Source organism: Anomalospiza imberbis, chromosome 8 (genome assembly GCF_031753505.1).
Source record: "Anomalospiza imberbis isolate Cuckoo-Finch-1a 21T00152 chromosome 8, ASM3175350v1, whole genome shotgun sequence".
Classification (NCBI taxonomy): Eukaryota; Metazoa; Chordata; class Aves; order Passeriformes; family Viduidae; genus Anomalospiza; species Anomalospiza imberbis.
In genome coordinates this window covers 3,913,829-3,939,986 of record NC_089688.1, presented here as the reverse complement: position 1 = coordinate 3,939,986, position 26,158 = coordinate 3,913,829, and the positions used below count along the sequence as shown (strand labels likewise).

The window sequence follows — 26,158 nt, the reverse complement described above, 5'->3', positions numbered from 1 at the left end:
ATTCACACAACTGTCAGCAAAACTCCAAACAGAAGCAGCTTTTAGAAGATTTATTTTTCCTGTTCGGAATTTGCTGCCTTAAACATCCTAAAAATGACAACAGGTATGCAAACAAAATAAAATGGAAAAAAATATTTATTTGCTGAAAATGCTGCAAAACCAAGCAGGTAAATATCAGTCTTCTGTACTAAACTCCTTAAGAATCAGACAGATTTGTTTCCCTGGTTTTGCAGTGTGTCCTACTCCTAGGGATTATCTAAAAATGCTGCTGCTTGAAATAGCCAGAGGGGATGATTATGCTTTTGTGGTCCTCTCTTCATTTATCCCTAATTTTTGACACTTAAGACACCTCAATACCCAAGCAGCAGCTTAACTAGAGGGCAACAAGTGGGAAATTAAAACCTGAGGAAGATGAAGTGATGAGGGGAGAGAAGGTAAACTCATTCCCTTTATTCCACGATAATTATGGAACACAGAATTGAGAAAGGAGATGAGGAAGGGGACCTAATTGTGGCCTTCCAGGACCTGAGGGGAGCCGACAAGAAAGATGGAGAGAGACTGTTTCCAAGGGTCTGGAAGGACAGGACACAGGGAATGGCTTCCCACTGCCAGAGGGCAGGGATGGATGGGATACTGGGAAGGAATTGTTCCCTGGGAGGGTGGGCAGGCCCTGGCACAGGGTGCCCAGAGCAGCTGTGGCTGCCCCTGGAGCCCTGTCAGTGCCCAAGGCCAGGCTGGACAGGGCTTGGAGCAGCCTGGGACAGTGGAAGGTGTGGAACAGGATGGGCTTTAAGGTCTCTTCCTACCCAAACCATTCCCTGAGCCTGTCATTTTCATTCAGCTGGCTCTAACTGAGCTGCAGTACCCTCCAGGGTTTGGTTTTTTTTTTTCCATACTGATGCATTACAAACTTACTCTTCCTCCTTAAAGATACAGCTCTTTGATATCCCACCAGCACTCTGAGTAGGCATTTTAGAGCAAAAGCTGTGCTGTGACAGTGACAGGAGCCTGTCTCCCCATCCAATCCTTTTGGGAAACGTTTCCTCTGCAGTGGTTCACTGTGCCTCCTTAATGGGCTGTGACAGCACTGAGGAAAACACTCCTGGGAATGAGCTGGACACTCTGGCTGTCTTCTCCAATTGTGAGGCCTTCTACATTTTATGGGTTGCTTCGAATTCCTGCAAAACCACCCCTGAGCAAGGCTCTTAACACCTCCAAAAGGGGCTGTTTGTGCAGGGACACAGCACAGCTGCTGGAATAATACAAATCCTGGAATTCCAGGACTGGGTATGGTTGGGACACATGAGGATCATTGATCCAACCCCCTGGTCCAAGAGTAACTGCTTAAAACTAAACTATTATTTAATAGATGACTCCCACAAGTTCATCTGTCCTCAGAAGTTGTACCAAAATAAAATCTGTATTATATCAAGATATAATCTGTGCTTCTGAGGACTCAGGAACAGGGATTGCTCCAGGGAAAAGGAATCTAAAAGGATGTGTGGGGACAGTAAAAAAAGGATATTCAACAACCATTTCATTGAAGCAAAAGCAAGTACAGCCTCCACGTAACCCAGGGGATACACACTGAAGAGGATAGAACAAAGGGGATAAAAAACAGAGCCCTGCTGTTCCTGAAATGCAAAGATGTGAGAAATGTTCCTAATTTGAAGCTATTTGGTTAAATGATTGCTTTAATTTCTGGTTGTTTCTTTTGGTGTTTGGCGGTGCTGTTCCCTGTGGTGTGCTTAGAGTAAGCAAGAGGGAAGGAGATAGGGCTGGCACCCTCCTGTTCTTCCTTTTTCTCAGAACCTCCTCCTATTTCAGTGTCTCAAAGGGAAAAAAAACCTCCACAAACTGAGCTGGACCCAGCCCTCTCCCAGCTGAGCCTGCTGGGACAAGACAGGAGATGGGAATAATGTTATACAAATGGGAACTGCAGAAGAGAGAAACTCAACATCCCAATTTAGAGCAAAAGGCAATCTCCAAACTGTGATTTTTCCAACTCTGACCAAAGCTCTAACAACTCCTCAGGTGAAACTGCTGGTCCTGAAACCCAGGCTGAATTTTCACCAGGAATTCAAGTCTCTTGAAAACAAGACACTACTGTTGTGATGATTCAGAAGCTGCCTGAAGGCTGACCTCTCTCACGGAAAACAGCAGCAGCTCCACATCTCTGGCATTTCCATGACCCAGAGCACACAGCCGAGCAGTTTGGTTTCCTTTTACACCATCAAAGTCTTTACACCAGAACACTCAATCTTCACCAAACTCCACTCATGCCAATTAACAGTGGATAAATCGGAGCATTTGTGAGCTACCAAACAGGATTTATTAGACTTGCTATAGAACAAGCTCATCTCAGAAGCCCCCTAAACCAAGCAGAACTAAGGAGAAGGACATGAACTAGGGATAAACCTCAATGGTTTCATCTCCTAGTCATGAAAAACACAACACTGTCCTTTTGGCTGTGATTTTATCTCATTTCTTTTACATTCTACTGGACTTCACCCCAAGGCTTGCCGAGTGCAATTTTCAGGGATAATTAAAAGGCAACAAGGTGGATAAGGGGCCATGTTTGGCAAATGCTGGCCAGGGTTCCTGCTTCCCAAAGGGAAGGTGCACAAGATGGGAGGAGCTCTTGGCCCTTTCCTTCTGCCATTCCTGCAATGCCCTTGGCACTGGCTGAAGAGCAGGAGCTGGCCTGTGTGGGTGAGGATTTGTTGTGCTTCAAACTTTGCTCTTTTTTAAGGACTGCCTGCTGAGAAGAAACAGGAATTTGGGGAGGTTGAGGATGCTGAGAAAGCTGGGAAGTTCAGAGATACAGAGGGGGGGGTGAAGAAGGCAAAAGGGCAAGACCAACCTCAAAGATCAAGAGGGAAAACTCAAAGAGTTCAAGGATTGAGAGAGCACAGAGATGACAGAGGGTGAGAAAAGCATGTGGTCAGGAGAAATGGGAGACAAGCTGTAGCAACAAGATTTTCCAGGAAAATAAGATGAACTGATATGGGAAAAAAAAAGCATTTATCCCCAGGGGAGAAAACAGATAACAAACTAGTTGGGTAAAATGCAGTAGTGGGATTAGGCTACAGATCAAGCCACAAATTGGGGTCAAAACCCCAAAGAGCTTTGCTTGGGAATTTACATAACACCAGATTCACAGATAATGACTGTGAAATGTGGAGAATTAGCTGAGAATCGGTAATTAGAAAAAGGATCCCCAGGCAACAGAGTGGAATCAATTCATCAGTCACCCCGAGTAAAAATTAGCAAGCAGTAAAATTCAGCCAAAATAAAAATACAATTAAATAAAAAATTAAGACTTTGTGTGCCCTAGGCCAGTCACATACATGTAATTTTGTGTTTTTGAAGGATTGAAATCTCTCCAGTTGCATTACATTCCCAGCCTCCTTTGGACATTACACACAGGAACTTTGAGGAAATCCAACCAGAAACAGAACCCCACGATGGCACTGCACCACAAAACCTCCCTCCAATCACCAGCAGCTCAAGTCTGTGGGGGGCTTAATTAAATTTCATTGAAATTCAAGAGAAGAGCTGCGCTTCAATCCTTTCCCAAACAGCTCTGATTTGGTTTCCCTCATCATAATGAAAGAATGTGTGTGGAAATCCAACTGCTCTCCCTAAATCCACAGGTCTGTTCCACAGTTATTAGAATGGGAATCAATTCCTTGCCAAAATGAAACTGGAAGTAAACAACTTAAATCAACACATTTGTTTCATTTCTTTTCCTTCATTTCCTCCAAATTTCATGTGCTTATTCACCCCAGGTATTTGCATTGCCACCAGGATCCCAACTCATTTCAGAATCGATCATGAGGAATAAAAAAATGCACATTAATTCAATATATTCAGCCACTTTTCCAGTCACCTGCTATGAAATGTACTTTCTTTTTGTGGTCTAGACTGAAGAGGAGACTCTACATCTTCATATGAAAATGCTCTTCAAATTATCACTGGAAACCAACTTTACTGGAAGGGAAATCATGGAAAGCATTGGATTTATCAATCCTCTACAGACCTTTACTGGAACAGGTCATTTTCCTAATTTAAACCTCTGGGTTCACCAGTTGCTTCCATTTTGAGGGTTCTGTGCAGGTGACAACTAGCCCTGAGTTTGGCAGATGAATTAAACACTCACTTCATATTCTGTGTTATATCCCCATGGATAATGGCTGTTGCTGGAAAATATCCTCCTTTCCCTTGATTTCTCTCATCAACTCCCCAAAAGGTACAAAAAATGCAGAATTTTATCAACCCACACGACACAAACTCAGCCTCTATTCCCAGTCTGCTCAACAAGGAATTCTGGAAACAAATCACACTTCCATAAGATCAAATCTTTGCCCCAAATATATTTATTAAAGCAGCAAGTGAACTTTCACTCTGTGTATAAACTGGGAAAAGATGAAATTTCAATTTTTGAAACATCAATAACAACTTTTCCCAAATGAAAAAGAAGCTGCCTTGAGCCCCTCACCTGGGTTGTCACCATCTCCTTGACAACAGAATTTGGAAAATTGGGATAAAGCCTGTATTTTACAATAGAAATGCAAAATATCTCCTCCCTACATGCAGAAATCAGTATTTTTTACTGTTTAATGAAATCTCTGCTGCTAAAATTAGCATGGCTGGAGCTGCATGAGCCTATTTTGGCTTGGAGGAAAATTTTACAGGACCTTTCCACTGCCTCCAACTTATTCCAGGATTTTGGACAACCTGTAACTGAAGAGGAAGGTGCGAGGAAAAAAAATAAATCACATCCTGAATTCAGAAGATGGTAAAAGTTGAGATTTCTGAAGGATGAAGCACATCAAGAACTGCCCCTGCAGCAGCCACACTTCCATCAATCTCTCATGCAGCAACCCCACTCAGAAATATTGGTTTTTTCATAGCCATTTTGTGCTTTAGAGCAGATTTTTTGGAAGCATCTCTTATACCAGTCCTGGAAACAAAAACAAAACAAAACCAAAAAAAAAAAAAAAAAAAAAAAAAAAAAGAAAAATAAAAGAAAGGGCAAGGCTAGGAAATGTAATCCAGGGTCAGATTTTTAGCACAGGGCACAGCTGACCCTTGCCTTACCAGGCAAGGAAGGACACAATGATCCCAAAATTCCTTCGCCAGAACTTCTTAAAATTCTGAATTCTACTTTGCATGGCTTTCTCTGCAGGTATTTGGGAAATGGCCATTTGGATTTAGAAGCACAAGAGTCTGACCCCAAAGGAGCCGGGGTCCCATCCCACACAGGGAAAATCCTGGGACAGCAGCAGCTTAAAGCTGGCATCAGCCCATTCCATGGATTAAGAAATGGCTTGTGCTAGCTCAAGGACACTTTTCAATTCCTATTATTACAACCGAGACACTGCAAATGCCACCCTGAGAATGGGGAATTTCAAATCCATCCCCAAGGCCTCTGAGGGGATGTTTAAAACCAGAGAGGCACAAACCCTCGAGTGTGAACAACCCCATTTCCCAAGGGAAATAAATTCCTTGGAAAAGGAACATACTGTGAGGAGGTCAGGGGATGGGAAGAGGATCTCCCCATCATCATGTTTGATCTTTGCATTAAAGCTGGCTTTTAACGATTGGTCTCATGGATGGCGGCTCTCCAGCTGATACTCCCAGCATTCCAAGCCTGGTGGCCATTCCTTGGGTGGCCACAGGTGTCTCCATGACCTCATAAACTGTTCCCTTCATTTTTTTTCCTAATTAATCCCTGGCAGGACTCACTCAGGAGGACCTGCAAGCCAACCTTGTCCCAGATTCCAGCAGGTGTCACTGTGGGCAACATTGTGGGAAAATCCAGCAGGGAAAACGTTGGAATCAAAGGGAAAACACTCATCAGGGTAATTAATATTTGGGTTTTCCTTAATATAATTGCTGATTGTGTTTTCCCCCCTGTTTTTACAGATAAAAAGGCATTGTCTGTGTTAACTTCTTCAGGGTTGAAGAGTGGAAATCATGGAATATCTTCAAGTAAGCACCAGGCTGGTTTTTCATTATGGTGTTCACTCCCACCAAAGTTAGCCCAAACACATCTGAAAGTAGGGATATGTGGGTGAGAATTAGGGAATTTTGGAAACTACTGAATGAATTCCCAGGAAGAGATGCCCAAAAGACCAGAGAGCCACATGCTCTCCTTCCAAGCTTCTCAAAAAGAATCCAGCACTGAAAGCAAAGCCCTCAGCACAAAACAGAAACCTCTGCATGGGGAGATCCATCCCAAAAATCACTTGGCTCAGGCTGTTAGGAGCACTGCTTGGGAAGAGGGGCTTGACCTGAGCCACCTCTACCACAGTAAAGCCCTTCCAATGCCCAAATTTTAATTAAGTTTCAGTCAGAATTAACAGACTGCATTTTCTCCACCCAGGAAGTGAAGGACAACCACCAACCCATCGGTCCCAACCTATCTGCAACAAAGAAAATGCCTGGAAAAGCAGATTCCATGGATTCCTTGCCGCAGTGTTGCTGTAGAGCCTCTGGGAACATTGAACAAACAGATATTGGGAAATTAGGAACAAGGCTGGATCAGGGAAGAGACAACTTGGAGCTCCTGAATTCTCCCCTGTGACCTCTCCGTTGTCCCAGGTGCCATGAAAAAATCCACATCCATCTGGTGTGTCTCTAATAGAGCCTGCAAGTCCACCAGGGCAAATTATAAACTATGGATTTCCTTAAATCCTTCCTTTGCATATCTGTGAAACCCTGGAAAATACCCAAGATTACAGCAAAAAAATGTTTTGTTTTTCTTTCCTTTCATAACTGTGACAGATCAGCTAGATAATCCTCTTAGCATTAAAAAAAAAATCTCCCAGATAGGCTTAATCCAACTGGAAACGGAATATTTAAATCCCAACACCTGCATAACCTGAGAGGGGCAGCTTTAGAAATTAACATTTTATCAGTGACGGCCTGAAAACCCAATCATCCACTCAATGCACCATTGCCAAAAATAATAACAATAAATTAAAGAAGAGAAATCCTGGGATGAAGCAAATTTAGGGAAGTTTTTTTTTTTTTTTTTTTGCCACATGTCCTACAGGTGACCATGGCACTGCTGGAGTGGCTTTTCCCACCACTGGGAGCTTGATTGAGGAGAACAAGGTGCCCAAAGAATGGGGAAAAGCTGGAAAAGTGCTGGAAAGGCAGCTGGAAAGCAAGGAACAACAGAACTCTCTTGGAGGAAGCATGGTTTGGGTTGGAAGGGACATTAAGGTCTTGTAAGATGTAGGTGAACCTAATGGGAAGAAATGATGGTGTCTGACTCTAGCTCAGAAGGCTGAATGATTTCTTTATTATAACTGTGCTATAATACATTAATATACTATATAAAGGAAGATACTAAAACTACAAACCTACTTTTCTAACTACTATATCTAACAACTCGTGACCCTGTTCTCCAGAGTCCAGACACAGGTGGAGTGGATTGGCCATCAGGCTCAAACAATCTTCACCAGAATCCAACCAAGCAATCACCCCAGGTAAACAATTCTCCAAGCACATTCCACATAGGAAAAACAAGGGGCAGAAATAGAAATTATTTTCTCTTTCTTCTCTCTGTGCACCTCTATGAAAAATCCAGTGAGAGAGAGAAATGTGCTTACCACAGTTAAGGATCATCCCATTCCACCCCTGCCATGAGCAGGGACACCTTCCACTGTCCCAGGCTCCAAGCCCTGTCCAACCTGGCCTTGGGCACTGCCAGGGATCCAGGGGCAGCCACAGCTGCTCTGGGCACCCTGTGCCAGGGCCTGCCCACCCTCCCAGGGAACAAGTTCTTCTCTGACAGCTGAGAAAATCTTATAACTCCCATCCTTTGAGTGTCCTCAGAATTCTCATGGAGATTTCCATGCATCCCTGTGCTTTGGACAGGTGGAGGAGATGCAATTCCCTAGCTGGGGTGCTCTGGCCAAACTCCAGTGGATTTTACAACACACACTTGAAAGAAAACCAACAACCCAGCTCCTCTGCTTGTGGTCTAGCAAAGGAGCCCAGAGACAAGGGCAGGGGGACATCTGACAGTAAATGAGATGTTAATAAACTTCCCTGTCTCCAGAGGAATCCAGTTTTCCATATACGGCCTCTGGAAAAAGATCTCCCTGATACCACCAGGATTTTCAGCCTGAACAAAAGGTGCTTCTTGAGAAGTTTCTAAATTCATTTCATAAATCACAGTTAAAAAGAGAACACCCTTCCCTGCCTGAAAAGTGCATTTGGCAGAGGCCAAAAGCTGCTCCTTGCACCTGACACAAACACCCAGCAGGTCCCACCAGGAAAAGACCTGAAGTTCCCACATGTGCCAAGAGCATGGAACTCCAGGAAATGCCTTCCTGTGTGTTCAATACAAGGATTTAACTGGGGAAAACAGGAGGGATTTGATGTTAAATCAAATGGAAAGAAATGGCAACAGATTTTCTACCCCACCTGCAGTGGAGTGTCTGACCTGGGATGTGGAGCTGCTGGAGCCAGTCCAGAAGAGGCCATGGAGCTGCTCCAGGGCTGGAGCCCCTCTTCTCTGGAGCCAGGCTGGTAGAACTGGGGGTACTCACCTGGAGAGGAGAAGGCTCCAGGGAGAGCTCAGAGTCTAAAGGGGCTCCAGGAGAGCTGGAGAGGGACTGGGGACAAGGGATGGAGGGACAGGACACAGGGAATGGCTTCGGAGTGACAGCAGGGATAGATGGGATATTGGGACATTAGGAAGTAATCAGAGTCCCAAAGGTTTTCTCCACTGGCGTCACCTTTTCAAAATAAGTTTTGCAGAACTGGAAAAGAAAAACCCCAAATCCTGCCCCATTTCTATCACTGCAGGAGAGCAGAGGATGAGCAATAAACACACACAGGGATAACCACATTCCTGACAGGAATCCACAGAAACCAGGGAATACTGAACTCCTTTCCTGTGCTAACACAAGCAGATTATTTTTAATTCCCTTCATGTGGTTCATGCCCACATTAAGGAAAATCAAAAGGAAAAGTTAACTCCAAGCAAAACATTTTATCCCAATCCAAAGCTAGAGCAGCTCGTGCCACTGACTCCATTGTATTCCTGCACTCCAGTTTCTCCAGCTGCATTTTATTTTCTGATCCTTTTTTTCCCCAAAAAGCTTTTACTTCCTGGTGCACCTGCAAACTCAAAGCTATGTTCTCATGAGCACCATTTGAAAAATTGAAGGAACTACAACTTGAGTCAAAATTTTGTCCATTTGTGATGGAACCAGTCGTGACTGAAGCTGATTTAATGCCCCCACAGGCGGCACTACCCTGTCCCACAGCTCCTCCAGTGAACACACCCCAGAGTGCTTCCTTTGAGAAAAAAAAAATATAAATAATAACATTAACGTATTTTTTTCTTTACTGTTCCCTGCTTATTTTGAATTCCCCCTCAATCCGATTTCTGGCTCTGTATCACATCAATACCTGCCTTGGTGATGGCAAAGCCTGCATGCAGACCGGGCACCTGATTCCCTTTATCCAAGAGGGAGCCATCCTCACTCCTAAATAAGCCTCAAACCCACGGATTCTATGGAAAGCTAATTAATTTTGCACATTTTCCCTCTTCTATTCACTGTTGCCACACAATCCCACAAAGGCAGGGCTGTGTTCAGCCTCTGTTAATTAACCAGAGGCATCCCAAGGCCTCTGATCCATACTAATTGGGCAGCATGGAGCAGGAAGGATGCTTGGGAAGGCCCAGGACAGCTCTGAAAGCTGAATTAAGCCATGAGATCTCCTCCAAGAGTCCACTCTCCACCAGGAGCCACAACAGGAGCTCCACAAGCAACCAGGAAGAATTTTGGGTTGTGGTTTATTTTTTTAACATTTGTGCCTTTTGAAATTCAGTCTTTCATTGGAATTAAAACAAAAGGAAGGAACAAGACAAAGGCTGGCAAGTGACTCTCAGCACACAAACTGAGCTGCTGAAGTGGCTGCAGACAGGAGCTGGGATCCCAGATTTCAGCACCCAGAGTGGCAGGAAGAGTTTCCATCCCTGGCAGCCTCTGCCTGTGGGGTTCAGCACATTTCTCTGCCTCTCCCCTCAGTTTGGCTCTGCTGTTTGCCCAGGGATTCACTGGGAGCCAGGGCCAGGTTGCCTGGGGCTGGAGGAAACACATCACTGGCACTTGGATCTCAGTAGTGCATTCAAATAAATTAAAAATCTGAAGATTAATGCTTCCAGTGAAAGAATTCCCAAAAGGCACAGTGGGAGATGTGGGAATGGCATTCCCAGCACTGCCAAGCTGTGGCTGCTCTCCTCTTAACCCAGGATGAGTTAATCAAGTGCTCTACAGCTGGATTTAGGGCAATTAGCCATATGTATATTTAAATAGCTATTTACACTGCAACTATGATAGATAAATATTATATATTTCTATGTGTTAAAAAGTATTGTCAGAGAATCACAGAACGGTTTGGGTTGGAAGGAACTTTAAAGTCCACCCCTGCCATGGGCAGGGACACCTTCCACTATCCCAGGCTGCTCCAAGCCCTGTCCAGCCTGGTCTGAAGCACTTTAAATTTCTATACATCCAGCAATAATCCATAAATTTATACACACACAGAAATGTCAAAGCTGGCTCAAGTTCTGGATGCACAACAAAGGAGGCAAATCCACGTGATGTGGTTTAGACGTGACATTATCTGCACAACAAACAGATCTGCAGGGTTCTGTGAACAAATCAAAGTGCCTCTCGCTCCAGCTGCTCAGAGTCCCACACACAGCACCTCCCATGGATTACCAGGCTAAATCCCAAACAGCCAAGGAACAGGATCAGGAACTGCAGATGAAGAGGTCTGGGTTGAAAATGCCAAAGAGACCTTAATTCAATCTCCCCTTGTGCATCTGCAGCCACAGAACTTGAAATTCTGTCTGGTGCACCAACAGCACGTGGAGCTGCTGGAGTGAGTCCAGGGGAGGCCACGGAGCTGCTCCAGGGCTGAAGCCCCTCTGCAGCCAGGCTGGGAGAGCTGGGGGTGCTCACCTGGAGAGGAGAAAGCTCCAGGGAGAGCTCAGAGCCTAAAGGGGCTCCAGGAGAGCTGGAGAGGGACTGGGGACAAGGGATGGAGGGACAGGACACAGGGGATGGCTTCCCACTGCCAGAGGGCAGGGCTGGATGGGATATTGGGAATCAGGAATTGCTCCCTGGGAGGGTGGGCAGGCTCTGGCACAGGGTGCCCAGAGCAGCTGTGGCTGCCCCTGGATCCCTGGCAGTGCCCAAGGCCAGGTTGGACAGGGCTTAGAGAAGCCTGGGACAGTGGAAGGTGTCCCTGCCCGTGGCAGGGGTGGAGTAGGATGATCCTTAATGTCCCTTCCAACCCAAACCAGTCTGGAATTAATTACTTCAGCTGCCCCTGGCTCTCTGAGTTCCTGCCTCTTTCCCCTTCCCCAAAAACCCCAATTCAGTGGAGGTGGGACACATGTTCAGGCACGTAACAGCTCCATCCCTGACATCCAGGCAAACAGGATCCTTCTTTGCAATAGGAGTAGTAATTTGGAGCTGGGGAACAAAATTTACAAGAATCAGCTGTAGGCACAATGAAGAATGTGAGATCAAATGGAAAGTTACAAAATCATGAGTACCTGGAAGTGGCTTCAGAGGAGAAGAGGTCAAGGAACCTTCACTATATCTATCAGTACCTAAACACCTGATTTGAGGTGGAAATCCTACAAGTTTTACATTTGAACAGCACAGGGAATAACCTTAAAGAAGAAAAAAAACCTGCCAGAATTTGAAGCAACTTAAGGATAGGAAAGAAATCCTGATTTTGTGCCATAAAACCCAAATGAAAACAAAGGCGGGAAAGAGGGAGAGGAGGAAATGGCAGCCCAGATCTCTGAGCACTGCCCATGTCCACCAAAAGCTCATCCTACTCCTCGGCCGTGCCAGGAACAGACTCCCCATCCTACTCCCTTCAGGATTTTAATTCCATTTGCTAAATGAAATTATCCATAAACACTGAAATTATTGGTAAAGTTGGTCCCACCCCGATAATCCCTGTGTGAGTCACCAGACACATCTTTCCATGTAATATTAACAATTCCATGATCCAGAGGGCTGTTCCAGTACTTCACAGGTGTAACCTATGGAAAGGGGGCTGTAGCCAGCTGGGAGTTCATATCTAAACACACAGATTTGAGAGCGACTTTTTATTTTTAATTTATGCAAAACACAGCCTATTCAATCCAATACAAACCCAGAGAAAATATCGCTCATTCCAAACAGAAAACTGCAAGCATCCACCCTAAAATTCCAGATTTATTCCCCATAAATGCTCCTTTCATGCCTCATTTCTTCACTGATATTTATTAAGAATTTTTTTTCCCCCTGCCACGAAACTTTAAGTGTTTCTGGAAAAGTTTTATGGACTTTATTCTCCTCCTTAACTCTTGATAAGGAGCTTAATGCTGGTGATATGATCCAAGCAAATTCTGGTTGGGAGTGAGGTTTTGAGATAGGCAGATGGAATTTACAGCAGAGGGAATTCATATCCTTTTTTCCCCTAAATCACAGTATTTCCTGGCAGTAAAGGGAATAAAGCTTATCTGTGAATATGCAGTTATTCAGGGTGACAAACAGCTGATTTGTTGGAGCCACAGAATTTATCTGGGCACTAAATAAAAAGGCAGAGAAGGAACAACACCCGAGCAATGCTTGGGAAAAAAAGAATTCAAATCAACTCCAATGTCAGCAGTGCTTTTCCTCCAAATCCACGGGAACATCTTCCCTGATGGAGAGGCGTGGATGAAGAAAAGCCAGCAGGAATGAAATAAATTACTGCCACACATTCATTCCCTGCACTTAAATCACCTTTTGGAAGGGTTTGTTAATGACTTTCTGGGATATTGAATTCCTCAGGCCCAGAAGAGAGTGTTGTAGGAATTAAATTTTGGGATTAAACTGTGATATGACCCAAATATTTTACATCTGCTTATAGGGTGAGGTTGGGTTTTTTTTTAGGTAGGGTGCAGGTTAGGGGTTTTCTGCATTTTTAAGGGGTTGTAGGGTTTTTTGTGGGTTTTTTTTCAGACGACTTTTTGGGTTGGTGTTTTATGGGTGATTTCCTTGTTGTTTTAAATAGATTTATGAAAAGCCTGACCCTAACGAGACCCCAGTTAAAGCCAGGCAGGCAAAGCCCAACTCCACCCCAACATCTCAACACTGCAGCAACTCTTCCCAGAGCACCTTTTCCACAATGCCTTTAAAATACCCTCCAAAATAAATGTGCCATCAAATCTGACATGAGACCAGGTTTTCCCATTCCCCTCCTCCTCACCACTCACCCACAGGCTGAAGAAGCTCATTGCCTTCTGGACACCACAGGAAATGATTGATTCACTCCCCAGCTGGATAAAAACCCAATTCAAAAATATATAAACCCTATTCAAAACTGGATTCATTTTCCCCACAACTCCTCTCATGGCCTCCATGACTGTCAAACTGGGGAGCTGCTCTTTGAGGAAAAGAAGAGGCTGGATATTGCCAGCAGAAGGTTCTGAGCTCGTGAAATCCCAATATTTCAAGCACTTACCTCTTCCAGGACATCTGCAAGCTTACTGAGGATCTCCTCGGGAAGGCTCTGGAATGTGGGAACGCTGCAATACAAAAGAAACCTCCATTAATGGATCCCTTTACACAGGGCACAGATCCAGCTGCTTTTCTCCCCTCTGTATTCCTCCTTAGTGCTCTGGGGATGAACAGGAAAAAGATATCATGGAAAGCTGCTCCTTTTCTAGCAGCCAGGATGGATTTGGTGATGATGGGAGACCACTGGGATAAACCTCTGGAGAGCCAGCCCTAAAGCTGCTAATCAGATAGGGATCTCTAAGAATAAATCACGTGGACTCCATTTTCTTCATGGCCAAAAAAGACCCATTCTTTAGTCACATAACTCCTTTTTATACAGTTTTACAGACCTCATGTGGGACTCCAACTGGTCAGTAGCTTTCTTGCCAATTATTTTATTGGCAATTAACAAGTTGTTACTCTTTATTGATTGGTCACTCAAACCCCCGGTGTGTACGTGCAGGAAAAGTTGTTTGTGAGAGATGGTTTTTCATTTTTCTATCTAACAGTGCAAAAAGAGTTTATGCAGGTGCAATTTGGTTTTTTTCCTAGGAATAGATTGTTATGCTAACAAACTGCTCACACCAGGATTGCTTTCACATGGGAACTTGCAAAGGGCTAGCCTGACAAGGCCACTGATTTTAGGAGCAGGCCTTTATGATTTTTCTACCTTTCTACCTCCATTCAGGACCCACTGGAATTCCTATGTGCCACAAGCCTGCTCAGTCATATTCCTTCCTGGTCTGCTTCAGCCCCCCCCAGAAATAAAAGGCAACCCAAAAAAGGGGCAGGGAAGATCAGCTCCAAGCAGCCCCAGAATGAAGAGTGAAATCACACCTGGGAGGACAGAGCAGAGCTCTGCAGCACTGAGCCCCCACCTAAGCCTCAGGAAGTTTCTGAACACTTCCCTGGCTGTTTCACAGCCAAATTTGTGGCTTTTCTTCAGCCAAAAAGTTGACTTTGTCACTTGTTTGGCAATTCCCTCAGCAAAGGCCGCCCAGGCCAGGCTGGGATGAGAAGGTGATGCAGCCATAAAGAGCCCCCTGAGCCAGGGTCCACAGGACTGCACCTAAATCAGTCTGGAGCAAGATGGGCAACACAAGTTTGCGTCTCCAAAGCTCCAGGGAATATCCTGACTTTGAAACTGTATCTCCACTGCTTTACAGCCCACCCAGGGAGGCTGTGGAATTGTCCTCCTTGGAGAGACCCAAAAGCCATCAGTACATGGTCCATGGCAACCTGAACCAGAGGACCCCCAGATGTCTCTCCCATCCTCAACCAGCCTGTGATTTGCAGTACTCTGGTTTCTCATCATCTCTTGTCCATAAAAACCTGAGAACCATCAATATTCCCAGGTGATGCTGAAGGAAACACACAGACACAACAAAAATTTAACCCAAAACACACCATGGCTAAGATAAGCTGGGGCTGCCCCTGGATCCCTGGAAGTGTCCAAGGACAGGGTTTGGAGCAACCGGGGATAGGGGAAGGTGTTCCTGCCCATGGCAGGGATGGCACTGGGTGGGATTTAAGGAGAAAAGGAGGCTCAGGGGGGACCTTGTGGCTCTGCACAACTCCTGACAGGAGGGAACAGCCAGGGGGGGTCGGGCTCTGCTGCCAGGGAACAGGGACAGGCCAAGGGGAAACGGCCTCAAGCTGTGCCAGGGGAGGCTCAGCTTGGACAGCAGCAGGAATTTCTGCATGGAAAGGGTGCTCAGGCCTTGGCAGGGGCTGCCCAGGTGGAAGCAGCATCCCTGGAAGGATTTAAGAGCCAACGAGCTTGGGCATATAGGTCAGTGTGGGGCTCAGCAGTGCTGAGGGAACAGCTGGACTTGATCTTTAATGTCTTTTCCAACCTAAATTATTCTCTGGTCATTTACCCTTCTTTTTAATTAAAAAAAAAAAAAAAAAAAAAACCAACAAAAAAAAAAAAAAAACCAAAAAAAAAAAAAAACCAGTACTTTCAGTTGAATCTATTTAATGATAGCAAGACAAATCCAGGCTGGTAAATGCAGAAAATATCACCTTTCATGCTCTCAACAACAGCTTTTTTTTTTTCCTTAGGAAGAACATTTTTATTACTGGGAGCACATGGTCCCACATTGTAAACAGGAGCAAGCAAACAACTGGACAGGAAGTCTGGGACAGCCAGGCCTAAGCATAAAATGAAAGCTCATTACATCATTTCCAGCATTCCCAGATGAGGAATGAACTTATGGGAGAAGATAACTTATGGCAGAAGATAATCTGACAAGTGGTCAGATTCTAGTGTGGTCAGGTGGTCAGATTTTTGCATGCTTAAGCTCCCAAATTGGGGGGAACTCACCACAGGGAATTTTTTTAATGGATGATTATGCCAAGGAAGGGTAGTGAAATGCATCTGTTATAGACCAAATCCATAAAAAAACAGGGAATTAGGCCCTAAGTTCCATCTCTTGCCATGAGAAAAGCCTAGAACTTCAACTCAGCAATAGAGCAAATAATGGGAAAAGCAATTTGTTGACAAAACAAACTCCAAACACATCATGGAATTACACCATGAATACCCCAGATTTAGGGGGGTTTATGACAAGCCAGAATTCCCCTAAACAGCCAGAAGTGACAAAACAGCCAAATATTTGAGTTTCTTTGATAAGAAGAGAGCAAGACTTGATTCTCCAGGTCAATAAAAACCCCCCTCTGCTCTCCACAGGACAACATTAAATGGATTCATAAAACAGTCTTGATACCCTCCAAGAACTGCCTGGATTATTGAAGGACTGGTATACAAAGGGAGTGTTTCCATGATTATTTCCAGGTGGGCTCTTGCCCTGAAAGGCAAATGAAGCCTCAGCTCTCCAGGGAGAGCCTTGAGCATCACAGCTGAGCTGCAAATTGTGCCAAGTGGGAAAACACATGAGAGGGAGGCAAATGGGAGCAGAAAATCTCCCAGGGAATCTTTGATCACCACAGCAAGAAGCAGGAAAATTGTATTTCCCTTTCTGCAACTATGTGAAAATGGCTGGAACTATAGAAGGGCAAACATTCAGCCCTTGAGCTGGGATGTATTTAGGGTGGAAGAAATCACAGCAAACACTGCTCCAGCTGTTCAAGGAACAACTGCTCTGCCCAACAAAGCAGGGTCAAACAAACCCAGACTTTCTCCAACAAGTTCTCCTCCCACTGCTCCTTAAATTCCATCAGTAACACAGATTTTTAAACACCCACTCCAGAGAGTAACAGTGCTACAGCTGGCAAAAGAGATATTCAGGTATGCAACACTGAAAGTCACCAGCAAAGTTTGAAACTTGTGACTTTTCTCCCTACCTGCAGCACAAGTGAAGGACTTCACTTGTTCCACAGCCATCTCTCACTTCACCCAGGTAGAGCTCAACTTGATGATCTCGGAAGTTTTTCCCAGTTTAATGACTGGAATTCAATTAGAGTAGAAACAAGAGCAACTCACCAACCTCTCCCAGCACGATGGGGCTCCTTCTGCTCTGCTTACCCAGTCCTTAAAAGGGACTTTCTCCAGCTGTTTCTTATTCCACTTAATGAGGAGTAATTTCTCCACCTGCCCTGAATCCACTCCCTCGATGAGGCTATGGAATCCAGCTGGGGATGGAATAGAGCTATTCACAACTGACCTCCTGCTCACCTGTAGGCCCTCAGCTCCTCTAAGCTCTTGAAGGTGATATGGGAATTAAAAAGTATGGATAGCAAATTATTTATGTCTATTTGATAGGATCCCCTGGCAAAAGTACAGCCCAGGATCCTCAGGAGGATCCAGGCCACCCTACAGAGGCAGCAAAGAATGAGGCAAAGCAGACCCCTAGCTCCAGGATTTGAGTTTTAAGAGAAAATGCAATAAACTGGATTATTTTAATCCATCCACAAACAGCATTTTATCAGGAGAGCGCGACTGCCATCACAGAGAATGGGGTGAGGAACCTTCTCCAGCCACCCCACCCCTACACCCTGGACAGTGAGCAGGGGAAGGAGGAGAGGTGACATTTTCCTGGCTGCTTCCCCCACTGCTCAGCCATGGATCATTGTGCGGGGATGGCAGTTCCTGGATCCAGGAGAATTTCCCATGGGGAATCACTGCCTGTCTGGAGCAATTCAGCCTGGCTCCAAACGTGACACATTTTCCCAGAGAGCTCAACGTGCCCAGCACCAGCTGCCAAACTCAGGGGAAGCAGCTGTGCTAAAACATCCCTGGATTGACTCCCTGTCCCCACGGAGGAGCAGTGATATGCCCACCCCAAAGGAGGTGGGAAAGGTCGTGGCTCCATCCCTGGGGATGCAGTCACCAAGCTGGTCTCAACTTCCAGGTAGAAGCAACATCCCAATTAACCACGCTTGGATTCATGCTTGTGATCCATCCTGGACTCGTGCCTGTGACCCATCCCATGGGATGACTCCTGGAGGAAACAGCAAGGGCTTCCAAGCTGTGCTGGCTGTGGCCCAAGGCATTGTTTGCAGCCTCAGTCGCGCTCGGTGGCGGCACTGCCAGCTCCGACAGGACATTTATCTTCTGACACACACCACAACCCGCAGGGCTCCTGGCTCTGCTCTGCCTCCACGATACAAAAGCAACCATTCACTCTCTAAATCCCTTTCAAGATGCACTCCCAAACTTTTGAAGGGTGTTCAGTGAGGGTGCTCGTCCAGGTCAGTGGCAGATGTTTCTCCTGGGTTAAGCCTGGAACAAAACCTCTCTCTTTTAATGCTGCTTGGCACCATCACAATTGCAGTTGTTGTCAGTGCTCTGTGCCTTCAGTAAGCAGAGCTCCAAACTCCAACATTCCAGTAAAAGGAAATTAAGGCTGAGTTCCCTGAAACTTTTCTGTTTTGCACCCAACTGGAATGAAGGCTGAAAAATGCAAATGTCCTTCTTTAGCACACTTGGGATGCTCCTACAGCTCTGTCTCAGCTCCAAAAGAACCGAGGCTACATCTGATCAGCACCAGCTGATCCTTGATTTGGGATATCACCAAAAAATGGTGCTTTGGACAACTGAAGCTGTACAGGCAGCCTCCCACTGGGCTCCCAGTTGTGTCAGGGAGGGAATGCTGGCTCCATTAGGATCATGGCATCACTTCATAAAATCAGAGTGGTTTGAGTTGGAAGGGACCTTAAAGCCCATCCAGTGCCACCCCTGCCATGGGCAGGGACACCTTCCACTGTCCCAGGCTGCTCCAAGCCCCAGTGTCCAACCTGACCTTGGACACTTCCAGGGATCCAGGGGCAGCCACAGCTGCTCTGGACACCCTGTGCCAGGGCCTGCCACCCTCCCAGGTACATTCCTTTTGTGTTGCAAATTGCTGCATCAAAAGCTAATTCCACTTTTCTGTCAGATAAATAAATATTATTTGGAGGATCAGCTGCTGGTTATTTTCATTCATAAGTACACACAAGAGAAGTGGCAGAAATTAATTTTAAAGAAGGTGTATCTATTTCTCCAAAAACCTCAGTCCTTCCTCAGTCACACAGGTCATTGCTAAGTCAAGGCTGGTTTTTGCTTGGATTCATGGAATCACTGAGGCTGGAAAATCCCTCCCAGCCCATGGAGTCCCAGCTGTGCCCAGTGCCCACCTTGTGCCCAGCCCAGAGCACTGAGTGCCACCTCCAGCCCTCCCTTGGACACCTCCAGGGATGGGCACTCCAAAGCTCCCTGGGCAGCCCCTGCCAAAGCCTGAGCACCCTTTCCATGCAGAAATTCCTGCTGCTGTCCAAGCTGAACCCTTCCCCAGCTCCATTCTCTTCCCTGGACATGCTCCAGCCCCTCCAGGACTCTCTGGCTGTGAGGGCCCAGAACTGGACGCAGCTCAAAGAATATCAGAGATCCAGGCGGAAGGGACTGGGAGGGTGACAGCCACTCACACTCCCATTAATTTCACTTTGGGTCGGCCTTGGAAGCACCTCATGGAGCAGAAGTCTCAGGAAGAGAGAAGAGATTTACTCTGCAGGTGCTGCAGATGATTTGTCTGCTGTGCTATAGCCACACAGGCAGTAAGCAATTCACAATTATTCATTTTGGAGAGGGTGAAAATGGAACAGCCACAGTTTGAACGCTCTGCCACTTATTACACAGCCCTTATCAGGGAAATAAAATCCTGAAAGGAGGTTGTGGGATATTTGTTTGCAGGGATCTGGTAATATCCTAAGCCCTACTACACACAGGAAAAGGGGAGAGAAGCAGAACTGATCTTATCCCTGATTAGCAACTACTGAAGCAAAGCAAGAGCCAAGAATTGCATTTTTCCCTCTTGTGCTGAAAGGACACCAAGGGATCTGCTGGCATCATGAGACCAGGACTCTCAGTGTCCCTGAGGGGAACCTGAAATTATCTCAAAAGGATCAGAAAGGCTGGAAAGGCCTCCAAGAGCAGAGTCCAACTCTGGCATGTCCATCATTAAGCCATCCCTACCCACTACATCTGTGTGGTTTTTGAACACTTCCAGGGACCCTCTTTCAGCCCAGGCTCTGTTTGTGTTCAATAGGCAGAGCAGGAACTCTGGAGGAGTGTTTTGCCTTGCTCTGTCAATCCCTGCCTCTCTCTGACAGGGGCTCATTATCACACAGAGCCCTCCTACTGCATCTCCTGTGGCAGTCACTGGGGAGATGGGACTGATTTAAAAGAAAAGTTCCATTGTTGATGTCAGAATGAGAGGGAGGAAGAGTAATTAGCAGGTATGCGAACCCCCTCCTCCCATTGCACATGAATTCACCCAGGATGATTCATCTTGAAAAGGACAATTGCTCCCCGAGAGCTACCGAGGCTCAGCAGAAGCAGCAGCCACTCTGGGAACCTCAGTGAAGTTTGGGCAGGCACAGATCTGGTTGCTCATTTCAAGGCACAGGGTTCACTCTGCTGCTCCTGAGCCACCTCACAGAGGGAACCTGCTCCTGCTGGAATCCTTGGAGGATGGTATGGGATGATTTTGGATCTAGCAGGTGGCATTTCTTCATATTTGCAAATCAAATTCTACCTGCCATCCCAAAGCAGAACTTTTCCACCTTGCAACCCACCCAGCTTTTCCAACACTGTTGTATCACAGAAGCCCAGGGTCACTGAGGCTGGAAAATCCCTCCCAGCACATGGAGTCCCGGCCGTGCCCAGTGCCCACCTTGTGCCCAGCCCAGAGCACTGAGTGCCACCTCCAGCCCTCCCTTGGACACCTCCAGGGATGAGCACTCCAAAGCTCCCTGGGCAGCCCCTGCCAAGGCCTGAGCACCCTTTCCATGGAGAAATTCCCTTCCCTGGCCACACTCCAGCCCCTCCGTGTCCTTCCTGGACTGGGGACCCAGAACTGGACACAGCCCTGGCGGTCCCTCAGCAGGGCCAGCACAGAGGGACAATCACTGCCCTGGTCCATCTGGCCACACTGTGTTTGATATAAATACACTGGTGATTAAAGATAAAAGCTGTCATGCAAAGCCTCATAGCCCTGAACACTGATTTTTATGATCCTGCATTTGCAATGCAGCTGAAATTAAATTGTCTTTGGCTTGCACTGTAATTACCTCTTCAAAACAGTTTGCTGTCAAGGAGTTTCTCTCCTGCTTTTTCCCCTTTGCCTAGGACATTTCTTGGGAAATGAAACCTCCCCCTTCAACCTCTGGAAAGACCCAGAGTGGGTGCACCAAGGCAATTTTCTGTTTCTTGATTGAACCACAGAATCCCAGGATGGTTTGGGTTGGGAGGGACCTTAAAGCCCATCCAGTGGCACCCCTGCCATGGGCAGGGACGCCTTCCACTATCCCAGGCTGCTCCAAGCCCCGTTCAGCCTGGCCTTGCAACCCTGGAGCACCAGAATGAAGTCCAACAAAGACCATTACCTCACACAAGGTAGAAAACAAAAGATTTCTGGGACTGATTCTCATAGTGTGCCTCAAAAGAGATCCTTAACACTGGTCAATGTGTCAAAATTGCAGTGAGCGTAAATAAGGGACAAGTGGCATTTGCATGCATGGTCTGTTGTCTCTCTTTCCTCCAAACTGGGTATTTACATCATATCCAAGACCAAATGAAGGCAGGAGTCTAGAAGCAGATCTCTGCTGCACTTGACAGCATCATAATCATCTCTTTTTCACGGAGCCACTGACACTCTCTACAAGCACAGCCCTGTTTGCTGCCAGAACGCTGTGTCCTCCTTTTAACCACCCCCATTAAATGAACATATCACAGAAATCACCATCATTTTCTGCCTTCAGAATTACATGCATACAAAAGAAAGGTAAACTGTAAATGTTTTTAACATCATCTGAATCACCAGCTTTTCACATTCTCCTGGGCAAAGCAAAGGGACCTGTAAGGGACATGGAGCTCATGGAGTGGGGCCAGCGGAGGCTGCACAGCTGAGCAAGGGCCTGGAGCATCTGGGTGCCCAGGGAAGGCTGAGGGAGCTGGGGCTGCTCAGCCTGGAGAGGAGCCCCAGCTGAGAGGGGCCCTCAGGCCTGGCTGTCCCTGTGTGCAGGGAGGGGCAGAGCAGGGCCCAGGCTCTGCTCCGGGGCCAGCAATGGCACCAGAGCCACAGGCAGGGCCTGAGCCCAGCAATTCCCCCTGCACAGGAGGCACAACTTCTTCCCTGGGCAGAGCCCAGCCCTGAGCACATTGTGCACAGAGCCTGGGGGCTCTCCTCCCTGGGGCTGTGCAGAGCTGTGTGCACACAGGGCTGTGCCCTGAGCTCTGGGATGGCCCTGCTGGAGCAGGGAGGTGCCACCAGGTGCCCATGAGCTCCTTCAGCCTCAGCCACCCTGGGATGCTGTGTAATATTTAATTTTTTTTTTAATTGCCCCCTTACACAGGTGTTGAGTGAATCTCCAGAATTCACAAAGCATTAAAACACCTAAATATCTACCTTTTTTGTTGTTAGCTACTGCGAGACGAATTTAAAAACATGGATGTCCTGCCCAACACATTCCTAGGCTGGGAGCTAGCAGGAGTGACCCCGTGGCTGGCAGCATCACCAAATCCCAGGTTTGGGAGCAGCCTTGAGCTCCTCACTCTGGCTGATACACCTGAGATGATTTATGGAGAGACAACTCCAAAGAAAATCCCTTCTGAGTGATCACCAGAGGATCACTTCTGAGCTCACCAATGAGAACAGACTTTGAAGAATGACTTAGCTAATCCCAGAGAAATAAGCCACAAAACATGGTACCAAAATCCAAATAATTTTGTTCATTTCATGGTGAAAACCCAGCAAAACCATGCTGGGATGAAATCCTGGGATTTGCCCCATGAAAATCCACCTCAGAGGCATTTGAGACCGTCCCACAAACAAACAGTGCTGTGCCCAGGGATCCCCAGCAAGACCCCCTGGACATCCAAACCAGCCCAGCTCTGTGATCCCAACCCATGAATGGGCAAAAGCCCCTTCCTCGTGATGTATTACCTCACAGAATCCCAAATACCTTCAAAGTGCCTCTAAAGCCATAGGTGGGACATCCCTTTCTCCAGGATAAGCCTGAGTCCTTCATTGAATTAAAGAAAGGAGAAGTATGATTTAATCCCAGACTTTATAACACTGTTGATTCTCCCTTTACATCTTGGAGACCAAAATTTCCTATGCACAGCAAAGTCTCTGCAGCTGAAAATGAATTAAAGGTCGAGGATTTGCAAGGGGCCTGGGTTGTATTGGAGAAATAATCAAATAAAGCCTGACAGATTCCACGCACGGCACGAAAATACAACTGTTTATGAAAACATAATCTTGGGAATATTAGAGACAGGCGAGCAGTATAGTGGGCAATAAAAAACGCAAAATAAACAAAAAAAGCCTCTGTGTTTGGAAGCCAATTGCAGTAATTCCATACAATTCTGTTCTGCTGCTGTTAAACCCTCTCAGCTTCCTCTCCCAGGCTGGTGATCCCAAATCCAACCCTCAGTTCTACATCCAGGCTCATCCCAGTCCCAGCTTCTTCTCCCAGCACAGCTCATATGGGGTCAGTGATCCCAAATCCAATCCTCTGTTTCTTGATCCTATCTCCAGGTTTATCCTAGTCCTGGCTTTGTCTCAGCCCATCTAGGGCTGGTGATCCCAAATCTAACCCTCAATTCTTGATCCTACACCCAGGCTTATCCCAGTTCTGGCTTCTTCTCCCATCTGGGGTCCCACAGCACATCTGAGGTTGGTGATCCCAAATCCAACCCTCAAGTCTAGATCCTACACCCAGGCTCATTCCAGTCCTGTTGGGAGCAGGACACCCAAGCTTCCAACTGGAGCATCTCTGGTTCAGATGATCCATGAGGGGAAAGTGCAACATTCCAGGTCCAAACCAGTTTGGAAAAGGGGAGGAACCTTCTGGTCAGTGGTGACCAGCAAGACGGACCAGCCATGGGTCACTTGATCCATGGAACAGCCCCTGTCCTGCCATTAGAGAGAAATTATTCCTGGGGACGTTTCCTTTGGATCCAACACACATTCCATCCATCCCCGCTTGAATCCCAACAGATGTTTCATTTTGCTCTCTCCAGCATTTTCTCTTTTCCATTATTTTCTCTACTGCAACATGAAAGCTCCACTAAATTCCACCAATTTGTTTAATTAATTGCTGTTCAACAGATGACAAAAGGTCAGCACATGATGGGGTTATCCCAGGAAGGGAATTCCACCGGCACCCTGCTCCTTCATTCCCTAGGCCCGTGGTTGAACCTCCAAACCTTTTCCTCTTGTCCTGTTCCAAAAGTGATGAAGACAATCCTGGGACAGGAGTGGTTGGGAATATCTGTGGGCTCCCTTGTTGATATATGTACAGAGAAATAATAAAAGGCAGGACAGAATTCCAGGGTTTCTGTGGCAGACATGAAGCAAACAGAAGGGAAACCTGACCCCACATTAGCCCATGAGGAGGTCAGGGAAGGGGAAAGGACAGGGAGGATGGGTCCAAAAGGAATGAACCCAGTTTTGGTGCTGAGTTTTTGCCCTGAGCCATGTAATCCAGGATATCCTGCCCTGCTTCTTTTTCCAGAGCAACATCCAAGAGCCTGGCTATTCCCAGAGCCCATCCTCATCCAACAGTAGCTCCACCACCCCATCAAAACTGATTTTAAAATATAATTTATGCCAGTCAGCTTCATTTTATTTCATTTTTTCATTGAAAGAAGGTCATCATGATACGATTATGACTGTCTTGCAGATTTTATTTTCTGTACATTGATTTATGCAAGGCCACATTTCATCCTGATTAAAACCACCATTCAATGTGTTTAGAAGGAAACACTTCAGATTAAAATCTGACTCATTGACAGATATCAAAATACTGTTAAAATGAGCCAGCAACAGGTGTTGAAAGCACTTCCATGAATCCATTCCTAGTTCCCTGTCATTCCTGATTTATTAATGATCATTCCACATGTTTGCAGATTACTCCGTTTATTCCTCTGGGGTGATTAATGTCTAACAAAATTCCCTTTAATGGCCCACACGTGCTCAACAGCTCAGCTGTGGACCAGGCACAGAGATCAGGGCAGCAGCACCAGGGTGGGCACACAAGGATTGATTTAAAACACATCAGCCAGGCTGTTCCAAATAATATCCCCCCAAAATCCCATTAAGTGTCATTGGAATAACACATTTGTCACTTAATATGGATTCAGAGTGGTTATTACCCACATGGAAGGAAGATCAGGTGGCAAAGATCATCTACAGGTAAAGGAAGGCAAAGCCCAGTGGATTTAGAAATCCCATAAACTGAGTTTTTTGTCTCATTCCCCCCATTTCCAGCAATAAGGAAAGGACTGGAATAGCACCATGTGGGACAGAGCTCTGTCCATGAGGGAGCCAAGGACACAAGGCTGGATATTTTCTTATCAAGAGGTGCTTTTACCTTTCTCCAATCCAAAATCAGTGGGGGCTGCAGTGGAGCTCAGAGGCTCAGGGACACTGTCCCTTATCCATTGTCCCTCAGACCTAGAACCTCACGGAGACAGTGCTGGGAACACTTTGTGAAGGATTGGGATTTAGTGAAACATCAGTTTAACCTGGAAACTAGAACACAGGGGAACAGAAGGTCCTGGATTCCTGGTGTTGTTTGGAAGGGTGAATCCCATTAGCCTGAGTAGAAAAATACAGATTGCATTCCTGGTTTCCTCGGAGGATCCAGGAGCTGCTGACATCTCCCATCCTACAGCTGCAGAGGAGGAGAGGCTGTGTTGGACACGGCATCTCTCCCTCCAGATTCCTCTGGGGTGGTGGGATCAGCTCAAGCTCAACTGTTTTAAAGGAGGGTTTGGAGCAGATGATCCCTGTAAACATGAAGCACTCCGTTATTCCAAGCCCTGGAACAAAATGCTGATTCCTCCTGCATTTAGCTCCTCTGGATAAGGACTTACACTCCAATTACTTGTTTCTAGTGACATTGTTTTATTTTCAATACCACCCTTTATGTCCCCACAAAGCATTACAAATCCCATGCCTACGGATGTGTGTGCCTGCACTCACAGATCCCAATTTGCTTTGAATTTTATCTTCCCAGTTTTCCAGTGGTTTGGATTTTCTTGTTAAACTAGATCCTGATTGATTCCTGGTGTGCTCTGGCCAGCTGGTTCTGCTTCCCCTCCTTGTCAGCAGCTTAACAGAACAGTG

The 26,158-nt window shown here is 46.3% G+C and overlaps 1 protein-coding gene across 6 annotated transcripts in view; it reads right to left on the bottom strand.

Annotated features, from left to right (window-relative positions):
• PRKG1 (protein kinase cGMP-dependent 1) overlaps positions 1-26,158 on the bottom strand; it is a 376,558-nt gene that overhangs the window by 93,530 nt on the left and 256,870 nt on the right. For all 6 annotated transcript variants that reach the window (XM_068197052.1, XM_068197051.1, XM_068197050.1 and 3 more), the window contains one exon: positions 13,549-13,612. In XM_068197052.1, coding sequence (XP_068053153.1) covers positions 13,549-13,612 — 64 coding nt within the window. The remainder of the gene's footprint in view (positions 1-13,548; positions 13,613-26,158) is intronic.